Source organism: Eleutherodactylus coqui, chromosome 3, assembly GCF_035609145.1.
Source record: "Eleutherodactylus coqui strain aEleCoq1 chromosome 3, aEleCoq1.hap1, whole genome shotgun sequence".
Lineage (NCBI taxonomy): Eukaryota > Metazoa > Chordata > Amphibia > Anura > Eleutherodactylidae > Eleutherodactylus > Eleutherodactylus coqui.
In genome coordinates this window covers 226,610,449-226,624,327 of record NC_089839.1, presented here as the reverse complement: position 1 = coordinate 226,624,327, position 13,879 = coordinate 226,610,449, and the positions used below count along the sequence as shown (strand labels likewise).

The window sequence follows — 13,879 nt, the reverse complement described above, 5'->3', positions numbered from 1 at the left end:
GCCCTGTGCTCTCTCGCCCAGCTGATATCATAGAATCATAGAATGGTAGAGTTAGAAGGGACCTCCAGGGTCATCGGGTCCAACCCACTGCTCAGTGCAGGATTCACTAAATCATCCCAGACAGATGTCTGTCCAGCCTTTGTTTGAACACTTCCATTAATGGAGAACTCACCACCTCCCGTGGCAACCTGTTTCACTCATTGATCACCCTCACTGTCAGAAAGTTTTTTTCTAATATCTAGTTTGTGTCTCCTCCCTTTCAGTTTCATCCCATTGCTTCTAGTCTTTCCTTATGCAAATGAGAATAGGGCTGATCCCTCTGCACTGTGACAACCCTTCATATATTTGTAGACCGCTATTAAGTCTCCTCTCATCCTTCCTTTTTGCAAGCTAAACATTCCCAGATCCTTTAACCGTTCCTCATAGGACATGATTTGCAGACCGCTTACCATCCTGGTAGCTCTTCTCTGAGCTTGCTCCAGTTTGTCTATGTCTTTTTTAAAGTAGGGTGCCCAGAACTGGACACAGTATTCCAGATGATGTCTGACTAAGGAAGAGTAGAGGGGGATAATGACCTCACGTGATCTAAACTCTATGCTTCTCTTAATACATCCCAGTATTGCGTTTGCCTTTTTGGCTGTTGCATCACATTGCTGGGAAGATATATGGGAACTGGAATTCGGTCCACAGAATTACTGGGGCACCCAATGCTCGAGTCTGAGGGTCCCAAGCTCTAGAGACGTAGATTGGAAGTTTGTGGTCGAATCTGGACGCCAACACATCGACGTCTGGACAACCCATTTCTGTCAGACTGCTTGAAATGTGTTGGGATGCAAGTCAACTTAGGAAGGCTGCTATCCAATTATCCTAACCTGGTATGTGAACTGCCGAGAGTGCTGGAAGGCGATCTTCCGCCTACTTCAGGATCTTCGCTGGTTCTACCATGACTGCCAAGCTGCGGGTCCTGTCCTGGTGATTTATGTATGCAGTTGCTGTTGCATTGTTGATTTGGACCCGAACAGGGAGACCCATCACCTGTGGCACGAAGTGCTGAAGTGACAGCAGAACGGTCAAAAGTTCAAAGACATTCATTGGAAGGGCAGAATCCTAAACTGTCCAAGTGCCCTACGCAGTGAGTTTCCGCAGTGTACCCCCACTCCCCCTACACCAAGCCTGGTAGGCTGGCATCCAAGGTGAGAACCTGCCAGTGTAGAATCAGAAAGGAGTGGCTCAGAGGGATCTGTGGGGAAACTAGAGAAAATTGCGTTGAACTTGTCGCAGTAGTCAGATCTTTCACAAGTAGTCAGATCTTCCAATCGAGGGGGTCTGCAGATTTGTCCAGACTGGGAGAGAATAGCACACTTGAGAGACTGTGCGTTAAACTGCCCAAATGGGACAGCCTTGAAGGACGAGACCATTAGTCCCAGAACGTTCATGCAATGACGAATGGTCACCGGAGACTTGAGTTTGCAGGGAATTAACGGTCAAGAAAAGGAGCTGCACTTTCTGTGGTGGGAGCCGAATCCAAGCACGTGTCGTGTCTAATAAGAGACCCAGAAAGACCAGACGTTGAGATGGCAAGAGACAGCAGGTGGGTTGGTTGATAACGGCCACTATCCCCTTAGAGAGGAGGAGCACCATCACAGAAGCCAGAACCTTTGTAAAGACACATGGGGCCATGGCAAGCCCGAATGGCAGGGTTGTGTATCGGTAATGATCCAAGCGAAAGGCAAAGCAGAGGAATCTTTGGTGCACTTGACATATGGGGAAATGAAGATAGGCGTCCTTGATGTGTATACATGACAGAAACTCTACTGGTTCCATGGACACAAAGATTGAAGTCAACAACTTCTTCGGTTCAGAACGGGTCTGACAGTGCCATCCTTTTTGAATGCCATGAAAAAGTTGGATTAGAATCCCTTGAAGCATTCTAAGAACTGGAACTATAACCTCCTGAGAGGATAGAGCCTGTATCACCTGTGCTAAAGCGGTGGCCTGTGAAGCAAGAAAAGTAGTGGCCCTGACAAGAAGTAGGGCCCAGGAAGAAAGAAGGGGGCAATAAGGACCAACTGCACACCAAGAGGTATGCTGGGCTTGGAGGGGGAAGGGGGGAGGGTTGTGGCAGAGGAAGGAGAGAGGAAAAGGTGAAAAGTAGTAGGAATACTTGCCCTGGCGGAGAACTACTTACCCTTCCGCTCCAAGAGGTATAGACTCCTGGAGCTATCAGTAGGTGCCCCAGTGCTCGCATGCCTTTGTAAAGCAAGCAAGTACTCCAAAGTTGGAGCCACTATGGCTGGTGGGTCAGAGCCAAGCTAACGTTGACCGTGCCTCCTTGTCTTCTGAGGTTTGGGCCATCAACAGAGTGGGTAATGCCAGTCAGTTTACTCTCCCTGGTGGGGTAATGAAGAGTCTAATACCAGACCTGTATTCCCAGAGTCAGGAAGAAACCTATAAAGATTAATAATATGAGAGGTTGTCTGCCTCCTACGGATACCAAGCTAAAACTGGCTAGATTGGTGCCTGCAGGAGGAGTATAGCTGATAGCAAGAGCCAACACTTTTTCTGCTTAGTGTCCGCCTGATAGTGGCATTAGCTATACCCATGGTCATTGGCAGTGTCCCCCAATGCAACATGAGGAAATTTGTATTTTTAATTGTATTATTTAATGTATCGTATAATGTAGGGGGGGGGGGAATGCAATTGCACTACTTTTGGTGTTTTTACAGTGTTCATAGTACAGTTCGATGGGTCAGTGCGATTACAGCGATACCAAATTTATTGCTTTTTAATGGTTCTATTTTTTAAACAGGATGATTTTTTAAATTAAAAATTGCTTTCCGTTGCTAACTTCTGAGATCCATATGTTTTTTATCGATTGGGCTACATGAGGGCTGATTCTTTACAGGGTGAACTATCGTGATTTTTTATTAAACTTTTGTTGGAAGCAGGGATACAAGTTTTTTGGGGGGTTCTTTTTTTAATGTCTGGCACCGCGCAAGATAAATAGTGATATTTTAATACTTCAGACTTTTACACGTACGTGGCAACAACAAATATGTGGGAATTTTTTGTATAGGAAAAATGGGAAAAGGGGGGTTTATTTGAACACTTAATAATTTTTTACATGCATCTTTACATACAGGCTGCCATGCTAGCACATCAGCACCCCCTGATCACATTGTGCGGAAGCCCGATTCATACACCTTTCACGACTTCATAATGTACATTTACATTATGTGGTCAGAAAAGGGTTAAACTATGCAACCGCAAGATACAACAGAGCTGGAGCCCTTCTATATGTGATATATCTAAATAGAACTTACTAAACTAATATTAATCACATCAATATACAAACCATCGTACCTGCAATATGTGCACAGGCAAATCAACTGTTAGCTGTGTGTGCGTGGCTGGTGACTGCGCCCTCAACTGGAAAGGCAGGTCCCCATCCCCTGGAGGTTCATCCTTGTGATTGTATAGGAAACATGAATTAAGGGACAATATCAAATAGTTAACAATTTACATAGTTACTGTTTAGCAACACTGAATAGTCCTTTTATTAGAGCCCCTGGCCCTTAAACAACTGGAACTTCCCAGTATGGAAATGAGAGCTGTGACCACACAAGTTTTCTGTGGTTTTCAGCAGTGGGGTCAATAGCGTACAGTTCCATTAACATGGTATTCTGGCTAGTATCTATAATTTTAAGTTTTCACCCATCCACTGAATGGGTGAAAGCTGATAAATTGGTAGGCGTCTGACTAGTGGAACCCTCACTAATCCCGAGAACAGGGGTCCTGTTCCAGCGTCGTCTTCGCATCTTACTATCCATTTATTTCCGTAGGAAAAGAAACTAGGATGTATGGACAACAGTGGAATGGGACCCCTATTACCGGGACCAGTGGGGGTGGGGTTTCAGCTTTCAGCGGGCCTTGTGTTGCACAGTGTTAAGGCAGCAGAATGCATTCCTAAGCTCTCACTCATGATCTGAGGGTTGCAGGTTCAATCCCTGCGTGGTTCAGGTAGCCGGCTCAAGGTTGACTCAGCCTTACATTCTTCTGAGGTTGGTAAAAACAATAATAAATAAAAATTACCTGAAAGCGCTGTGGAATAAGTTGGCGCAATACAAATGACAAGTCCCTTCTTCCCACTCCAGCGCTCACACCCCCACCAATCTATCATTTTCATCTAGTGGGTGGAAACTTGAAATTATCGCCACTAACTGGAAAACCCCACTTAAAAGGGAACCTGTCAACAACTATTAGCACCATAAACTAAGTTATGGCACTTCTAGATTGGGTGACATGGAGTCTGGGGATCCTTTTTTCATATTCACCCTTTCCTGATATGTCCCCCAGCAAAATAGAGTGTGCACAGCAGCATGACTCTTTTCAAAAGGAAGTGCAAGCACTTCCATTCATCTCTACGGGAGGTGCGCATGCACTCCCTTCTGAAAAGAGTAACGCTGGCAGCGCGTACGCTGACTTTACCAGGGGACAGGGAACCAGGTAAGTAGACAGTTCCTCAGTCTCCACATCATATAATCTATAAGCAGCATAACTTAGTTCCTGGTGCTTAAAGTTGATGACCGGGTCCTTTTAAAATCACTTGTTGCTTATATCAAAACAAAAGGGACAAGAAGGTTCAGCATTGCTACCTGAAGAAGCTGGATCTGCACATATTGTGCCCCTGTTGCTGGGTCCCGTAACGTCAGCCCGCCATTTGATAAAACACTGTTACCAAAACGGTTGCCAGCAGGAGATACGGCTTGTTTTTGTTTTGTACCTTTACTTTTCCTCTGCGGAGGTGAGGTCCCTTTAAAAAAAGGAAAATTCTAAATATGTTGCACTGTAATTTAACAGACGCTTTACTATAAAATATTCTATTTTGCTTGCCAATGGACATTGTAAGACAGGGGTGTCAAACTCATTTTCACCGAGGGCCACATTAGGCTTATGGTGACCTTCAACTGGCCGATTGTAAGGCCTCCTGCAGACGGCCAGGTTGAATCCCGCTACGAGAATTCTCGCAGTGGGACCCGACCCGCGCCCCTTGCAGGAACCAGCACGGCACGTCACAGACCTGCTCCCGCGGCTCTGTGATGTTCCAGCATGCGCAGAGTGAAGCTAGCGGCTGGGGGGGGGGGGGGGGGGGTGGCATTTCTGTGCAGGGCTCTGCAAGCCCCGCACAGAAATAGAGCATGCTGCAATTCGTTTTCCGCGCGAGATTTCGCGTGGACAAGTCACGGCCGTCTGCACAGGATTGTGTTTTCTAACGCAATCCTATGGCAGCTTTCACAGGCGGAAATTCTGTGGAAATCCCGTCGCGGAATTTCCGCCCGTGTGCAGGGGGCCTAAGTCAGTATAGTAAGGGCCTTTTGACACAAGTGTATATGAGTACATAATATGCAGTGAATAGAAGCCATTGATTTCATTCACATGATGTATATTGTCACACAGTATGACCTATTTTGTTATCCCCCCTCAGTAGTAATGAGCCCCCCCCCCCCTCAGTAGGAAGCCCCCACCCCATATACTTACCTTCTCCTCCTAGCTGTCAGCACCGCTCCCTCTCTGCTCGCGCTGATTCCCGGGTGCACTCTGACGTCAGTGTGTAGCCCGGCACGCTTCCTCCCTGAGTCCTCTCCTGCGGAACTGAAGAGCAGGGGACTCGGGGAGGAGGATCCTCGCTGCACACTGACGTCAGAGTGCGCCAGGATCAACTGTAACAGTGCGATTACCAGCGGGGAGCTGCGGCACCCCAGCTGGTAGCCGCTGCAATGGCGAGCAGCGTCGGCACGCCGTGGGCCACATAACACAAGGCAGCGGGCCGGATTCGGCCCGCGGGCCTTGTGTTTGCCACGTGTTGTAAGACATCCGCACTGAACTGCAGATGCAATGCTAGAAGTACAGGCCACTAGAACCCCTATAAATTAGTTTTACTGTCATAGATAATTACGATTATACCAAATATATGCACCTGAAAGCTCTGCTCACCTGAGCTGCTTGAACTCCCCTTCTTTTTGCTCTTGGCCAGTTGAATTGCTCTGTAGTCCGTCCTCGCTGAGCCCCCACTCTCCTGATAAAAGGGAAACAAAACCTTTATAGCACGCCTGATTAAAGGGCCTAGATATATGTCCATGAAAATGTGCCATAAACCAATTAGTCCATTGAACCCGCCATGATTGGCCAACTATCTAATTTGTATAAGGGCATTCTGACTCACCCCAATGGCAGATGTCAGAGAAGAGAAGACAATCTTCTGCCATAATAACGTATTAACTCAGTCTTCTGCAACCCTCAGCTCTGCAGCTATTGCAAATCTACAGCTCCCAGCATGTCCTGGGACGTGTCAAAGCATGCAAATCATTGTAGTTTTGCAACAACTGAAGAACCACAGGTTGCAGATCACTGCGCTAACATATGCAGTACTACAATTATAACCGTCTGATGTCTTTTAAATTGTATTTCTTTAACTCCTTCACACCTAAGGGCATATACATACATCCTGGGCTTGTATGGAGCAGGATCGGGAGCCAATCCCGCCCATACACGGCTGCTGTCTAACAGCTGACACCTGTCCGCAACAGCCATGATCAGCGTGAATGCTGATCGCGGATTTTAACCCTTTTAATACCACTGTTGATTCTGACATTTAAAAGCTCTGATTAGTTTTCAGGGATCCCAAAAGCAAGTTTCCCCCCACGATGCGATTGTGAGGTGCCGTTCAGTTGCTACGACAGCCTGAGATCTTCCAATTAAAAAAAATAAAATGTAACAGTTTAATTTTTAAAAAAACCAAAAAACCCTCTTTTCATATTTAGAATAAAATAAGAAAAACAAACAAAAAAAAACTAACAGAAAAACATATTTGGTATCGCTGTGTCCATAAAAGTTTGATTTAGGTAACGCATTATTTATCCTGCACGGTAAACGTCATCTGAAAATAAATGAATACACAATGCCAGAATTGCGCTTTTTTGGTCACTCTGAAAGGGATCAAAAAGTTATACAAACTCTGAAATGGACGTCCCACAAAACAAAAAAAGAAGTCCTCGCACAACTGTATTGATGGAAAAATAAAAAAAGTTATGGTGGTCAGAAAATGGCGACACACAATTTTATTTGGTTTCCAAATATATATTTTTTTTATTTTTTTTTAATATTATGAAATATTATTTTATAATTTTTTTTTTAGTACAAAGAGAAAAAAAAAATCAACTAAATAAAATTATAGAAAAGAAAATCCGTGGCAGCATGCAGGGATGCAGTAAAATCAACTTTATTCCTCCATAGTAAAAGCTGCAACATTTCGATCTACATTAAAAGATCTTTGTCAAGCATAACAAACTATTCACCACACCTCCCATATATAGATAACAGCTGACAACACATACACAGAAATCAGCCCATTGGTTCAGTCCTCACGTGTCCTTATCCTCCATTGCATCAGCACAGCGTTCGTAGCAACAAAGTGCGCATGCGCGGGCAAACAAAATCATGCGCGACTATAGTGACGTCAGGATTACTAGGCATAGGTGTATACTGCGCCTGTGCAAGAAATCCAAAGGACTGCTCCTGCACAAACAATCTCGGGATTCCAGCGGCATCAAAACTAAAAGTGCACATGCGCGGGAAAGACAAACCTCCGCGAGATTATACTAACGTCAGTAATCTAGACCGCAACCTGGATAAGCATTGCGCCTGCGCACAATATATATAAAGCACTAAGCCTGCGTGGAAAAAAAAAAACACAGTATACGGCATAAAAACCACCATCACCACCCACAGCGCGCAGGCGCTTCATACAAGCTACCAAGATGTATATCAGCGCAGAACTTATTGCAACTCAGTAACCATGCCTACAAAAGAAGCAGATTCAATGGTACTAATCATGATAGAACCAGAGGAAACACCATACAAATAGAACTCTATGGAATAGCTTTATTGGGGCAGGGGACAATAAATAAATCCAAGCAAGTATCCAAAAAAACGTTCTGAACTACTATAGTTCATTCATATATTTATATGCCGTACACTGTTTTTTTCCCCGCACAGGCTTACTGCTTTATATATATATATATATATATATATATTGTGCACAGGCGCAATGCTTATCTAGGTTGATGTCTAGATTGCTGACGTTAGTATATCCTCGCAGGGGCTTGTCTTTCGCATGCACACTTTTAGTTTTGATGCCGCTGGAATCCTGAGATTGTTTGCGCTAGCGCAGTATACACCTATACCTAGTAATCCTGACGTCACTATAGTCCCGCGGGATTTTGTTTGCCGCGCATGCGCACTTTGCTGCCACGGACGCTATGCTGATGCAATGAAGGATAAGGACACATTAGGACTGAACCAGTGGGATGATTTTCTGTGTATGTGTTGTCAGCTGTTATCTATATATGGGAGGGTGTGGCGAATAGTCTGTTATGCTTGACAAAGATTTTTCGTAGATCGAAACGTTGCAGCTTTTGCTATGGAGGAATAAAGTTGGTTTTACTGCATGCTGCCACGGATTTTTTTCTATGGCTTATTTTGGAATTTTGGATCCAAATTCCCTCTGTGGCATAAATAATACAGCCTGCCTTATTGGAGTTGGAGAGTGCTGCTTGTGCCTATACTACTACACAACTACATAAAATTGGAGTCATCCAACTAACTAAAGTTATGACACTTTTGCTGCAGAGTATGCCTTAAAACAAGACCCCCTTAGTGACGAAGCCTGGTCACGCTTTACTGACCAACTAATCTTTTTTCTCCCTAGTCTTATTCCTAAAGACATAACTTTTTAATTTTTACGTCGACATAGCCATGTGAGGGCTTGTTTCTTTGTGGCACAAGCTGTATTTTTTCTAATGGCATCCTTTTTGGGTACAAATAACGCGTTGTATAACTTATTTATTTTTATTGGGGGGGGGGGGGGGGGGGGGGAGATCTGCCTTCTTTTTGGGTTTCATTTGTACGGCATTCAGTGTGCAAAATAAATAACGTGCTAACATTCTCTGGGTTTGCGTAATTCCAGAGAAACCAAGTTTATATCAGGTTTTTTTTATGTTGTACTATTTTTGTACACCCAACATATGTATATATTTTTTAATGATTTGCTTTTGTGTTGCCGCATTCCAAGAGCCAGAACATTTTTACTTTTCCATCGTCGGAGCTCATAGAACATTTAATTGCCTTTTACTTCATTTTTCTATAGAAGCAAGATTAACAAAATCTGCAATTCTGGCATATGTTTTCTTTTATTTGCATTCACCGTGGAGTATAACTTGCACGTTAAAGTAATTCTGCATCAATACCAGATTGTTATAGTTTTTGTATTTTTTTTTTTTGGACATTTTTTTAACCTTAAAAGAAAAAGAAAAAAAAAGTTTTCGAAGACTCCTAACAGTTTTCTTTTTACCAATGGTGTGTAAGGTTTTGTGTTTTTTTTTTGGGGGGGGATGGGTTGTACTTTTTATTGGTACTATTTGTCAATCCATGCGATGTTTTGATCACTGTCTATCCCGTTTTTTGGTAGAGCAAACAAACAGTTTTTTTTCATGACGTACATTGTGTGCGTCAAACTTGCTAACCTTTTTTCTCTGGGTCATTACAAACGTAGCAATACCACGTGTGATTTTTTTAGAACATTTTTACACATTAAAGAGGGAAAGGTGGGTTTTGACGTTATTTTATTTTTTTATATTTCAACTTTTTATTTTTTGTCCAATTCGGGGACTTGAATTTCACCATCTTTTATTATCCTTCTAATACACTGTTATACTTCAGTATAGCAGTGTATTAGAAAGCCTCATAGGCCCCCGTAGCTTGCAAGCCCAGGGGCCATATTCAGACTTCTGGTTGCAACCCATCAAGACCAGTGATCACATTGTGGGGGTACAGTGAGCGAGGGAGCCCCCTCCCTCTGTCAGCCTTTTACATGACTGCGGCATGTAAACGGTTAAACAGCAGGAATCAATGGTTTCTCCCCTCCTCACTGTTAGAGCAGGTAACAGGTTGTTATCTGACAACAAAGCTCCCGCTCCTCCTGGCACGGCTCATGATGTAGCCTCCGTCAAAAGACGGCGCATCAGAATAACGCCCTATTGCGGCCGCTGTCAAAAGGCGTATGGGTAGTCATTAAGGGGTTAAGTAGTACGTTAAAATCAGTAATTGTAGTGGTAAGCCAAAAGAATACAGTCAGGAGCCATCGATCAATAATGAGGTTACAACGACACATAATGAGCCAAAACTAAATTCAGCAAAGGTTGGGGAGCCTCAGAATAGCTACTGCCTGTAAAACACTGTATCAGGCAACCTAGAAGTCAGCACAAGAGAGAACACACTCAGAATGGTGTTCCCCCGCATATAAAATCCGACTAGCAAAATCTTCATCTTGAGGGTACATCCACACAAAGCGTAAACGCTGCGGACTTGCCTGCAGAAAACCTACAGCGTTTTACAGAACAAGCAATGCGGATGAGCTTTTCTTTAAAAAAATAAAATAAATCATCCGCACAGTGCAGACAAGCCCACAGTGTAAAGTGACCTGAGGTGAAGATTTTAATATCAGCTGCATGTCAATTTCTGCTGTGTATTTTCACCTTTTTAAATTGGGGTAAAATCTGCAGCATAAAATCCGGTGTGGATGTATCCTATTAAAATACACAGTCTAAAGAAGATGACTAGTAGACTTGTAAGCTTACCAAAATGGAGTTTCCAGCTACTGGACTGAAGTCTATGTCCTTCTGAGAGCTGTAGTTGCCCGTTTGCGGGAACACAAACTGCGTCACCACTTTACTTCCTTCCTGTTGGCTCACAACTTCGGAAGCCGGAATAAGACTTCTGTCCGCTTTGGTCTGTGTCAACAATTCCGGTATAGATCCGCTAGTCCCCAGTGTAACCGAAGGTGTTAACGTTGTGGAATCAATAGTAAGGTTATTTGTGGATGTCAGTGCATGAATGTCCTGGCTGGATCCTCTCATTGATAAAGATGCCAAGGAGCCTAGGGCCTCGGCATTTACTGTCTGTACGTCGTCAAGCTGAAGGCTTCCTTGCTGAAGAATGGATGCTGCGGCTCCTAGGAGGAGAGAGCTCTCCAAGCTGTTGTTATTATCACTGTTGGACACTAATACCAAAGGGTCAACGGGATGTACCAGAGCGTTACTGTTGGCTGACAAGTTACCCCCTAATGTAGATCTTACAGAAGAAACATCAATCGTCAGAATTCCAGAGTTTACCAGGGTCAGGTCAGCAGAGATTCCCGACCCATTCGAGGACACGTTGGTGAATAGAGAGGAGAGATCCAGGTTACTTAAGTCACTCTGTCCTGAGCTTGTCAGTTCACTGCTGGGAGTAAGAGAGCTTGCAGCTTCAAGGTCTGTAAGACAAACCCACAAACATTATTACAGATACATTTATAACCAGCTCAATTTATGTTTAATGTATATAAGGCTAAGTTCACAAAGATTTGGCCTTGGATTTGACGCAGAACACAAGCTGAAACTACACAAATTCAATACCTAATACAATACCGTGTCAGGAAATGCACGTGGATTGGCCCCATTGAGGGGAGCTGATTCACAGAAGGATCCGCAGCAAGTGCAAAACTACAACAAAACACTACCGCTATTACGACACATTCACCAAAGCACACCAATATCCACAGCATAATTTGCGCTATGGATTTTCCTGCACATCTGCACTATTTGGTGCTTATAGTGACATGGATCTGCAGCAGATTTCTCCTTTCAATTGAAGGGGTAAAGTCTGCCTCGGATCAGTGTGAAAATCCACACTAATTCCGCAACATACGAACATACCCTTATGAGGCAAATCCACGGATTCTTCCAAAATGGATTGTGCCTGAATGCACATACCCTAGAAGGGAAGTCTGTTACAGAAAAGCTAGTATAAAGTAGAACAGCGGGAACTCTATATTACATTTTTTTCCACCACAGAAAAACCTACCGTGGCCATGCTGTTTGACCATATGAGATTTCAGACTCTGCTTAGAAGTAAATATCTTGCTGCAGTTAGACACTGAGCAGCGCGTCTTCGAGGCATCCACATCTTGAAGGTGCTTTTTGGAGTGTATATACAAGCTGCTTCGGGCTGAGAACTTGGCTCCACAGCCTGGCAGGGAATGACAGGTGAAAAAAAAAAAAAAGAAGTGTGAAATACTGTACAACGTCAAGCATTGTACTTCATCGTTATTAATTACAGATTACTGCCATTAGTAGCCCCTTAGTGACATGACCCATCTTAGACTTTAGGGCATAATGATTTTTGGGGGATTTTCCTCTCTACATACGGTAGCTTTTTCCATCAGCGTGACTATATGAGGGCTTGCGTTTTGCGTGGTGAGCTGTAGTTTTTATTGGTATCATTTTGGGGTACATATTGCTTTTAAATCACTTTTATTGGCAAAATTAAGGGGAAAAAAACCTAGAAATTTCTTTCTTTAAATTTAATTTTTTCACAGCATTTGGCGTGTGGGAAAAAAGGTGTGTTCAATTTATCCTACGAGTCATTATGGATGCGGCAATACCAAACATGGTAGGGGACTTGAACCTGTGATCACTCTGATAATTATACATAAATTAGCTGATAAAAATACAAGACAGTACTTCTGTAATGCAATGTACTATTTCTAATAGTGATCACAGGCTATGGCAGACCCGAATGCCGTTCGTTGTCTGGTTGCAATGGCAACCCATCAGCCCTCCGCAATTACATAACAGTGTTGATGACATCACTGAGGAAGTGCCCTCCCTCTGTGAACCCTTTATATGCCGCAATCAACATTGATTAAGGCAAGTAAGGTGTTAGCAGCAGGGATCAATGTTCACATAGATCCCTATTGTTGCAGCAGGAAGCCTGTTGTCAGTCATAACTGGCCAGCGGTGAGGATGGCACAGGCCATCCGTTGGATGTAAGTTTACGTCCATCTGTGGGAACCTCTTCCCAGCCAGGACATAAACTTGCACTCTGAGATGGAAAAGGTTTGATATCCAGGGACTCAGAGCCCTGCCTGATGACGTTTACTACTAAATAGACAGAACAAATATTAGTCATCACAACCAACGTCAATATAACTGGCACAAACATGTGACCAGGGCCATATTCAGATGGTCGAGTGCAAGTTGTGCCTGAGATTCTCGGGGGGAAACTCGCATCGAAAAGCACACAAGACACCCAATCCATGTGCTGTCTGATGTGTGGAAGAGCATGAAACGGACTAGAATATGACAGGCTGCGATTCTTTTTTTTAACCCCTTAATGACGCAGACCCTTTTTTTATCCCCCATTTTCGTTTTTTCCTCCCCCCTTTAAAAAAAAAAATCATAACTCTGTTATTTATCCATCAACATCGCTGCATGAGGGCTTGTTTTTTGCTGGACGAGTTGTATTTCTAAATGGTGCCATTTAAAGTACCATATAATGTACTGAAAAACGTAAAAAAAATTCTAACTGGAGTAAAATGAGAAAAAACCCAACATTCCACCATCTTTCAGTGCGTCTTGTTTCTACGGCGCAAAAAACTGCAAACAAAAACAACATGATAACTTTATTCTATGGGTCACTACTAGAGATGAGCGAGCATACTCAAAAAGGCAAACTACTCGAGCGAGTAGTGCCTTATTCGAGTACCTGCCCGCTCCTCTCTAAAAATTCGTCTGCCGGCGCCGGTGACAGGCGAGTTGCGGCGGTGAGCAGGGGTGAGCGGGGGGGGGGGGGGGGGGGGGGGGGGAGGGAGAGATCTCCCCTCCGTTCCTCCCACACTCTCCCCCGCCGCTCCCCGCCCTCTGCCAGCAGCCGAATCTTTAGAGACAAGCGGGCAGGTACTTGAATAAGGCACTACTCGCTCGAGTAGTTTGCCTTATCGAGA

At 43.9% G+C, this 13,879-nt stretch overlaps 1 protein-coding gene across 1 annotated transcript in view; it reads right to left on the bottom strand.

Annotated features, from left to right (window-relative positions):
* The window catches only part of ZXDC (ZXD family zinc finger C), a 29,812-nt gene that overhangs the window by 4,198 nt on the left and 11,735 nt on the right, over positions 1–13,879 (bottom strand). The window contains exons 5-9 of the mRNA XM_066597021.1: positions 11,959–12,123; positions 10,695–11,368; positions 5,995–6,076; positions 4,656–4,813; positions 3,364–3,465 (exon numbers count right to left, since the gene is read on the bottom strand). Of these exons, the coding sequence (XP_066453118.1) occupies positions 3,364–3,465; positions 4,656–4,813; positions 5,995–6,076; positions 10,695–11,368; positions 11,959–12,123 (1,181 nt within the window). The remainder of the gene's footprint in view (positions 1–3,363; positions 3,466–4,655; positions 4,814–5,994; positions 6,077–10,694; positions 11,369–11,958; positions 12,124–13,879) is intronic.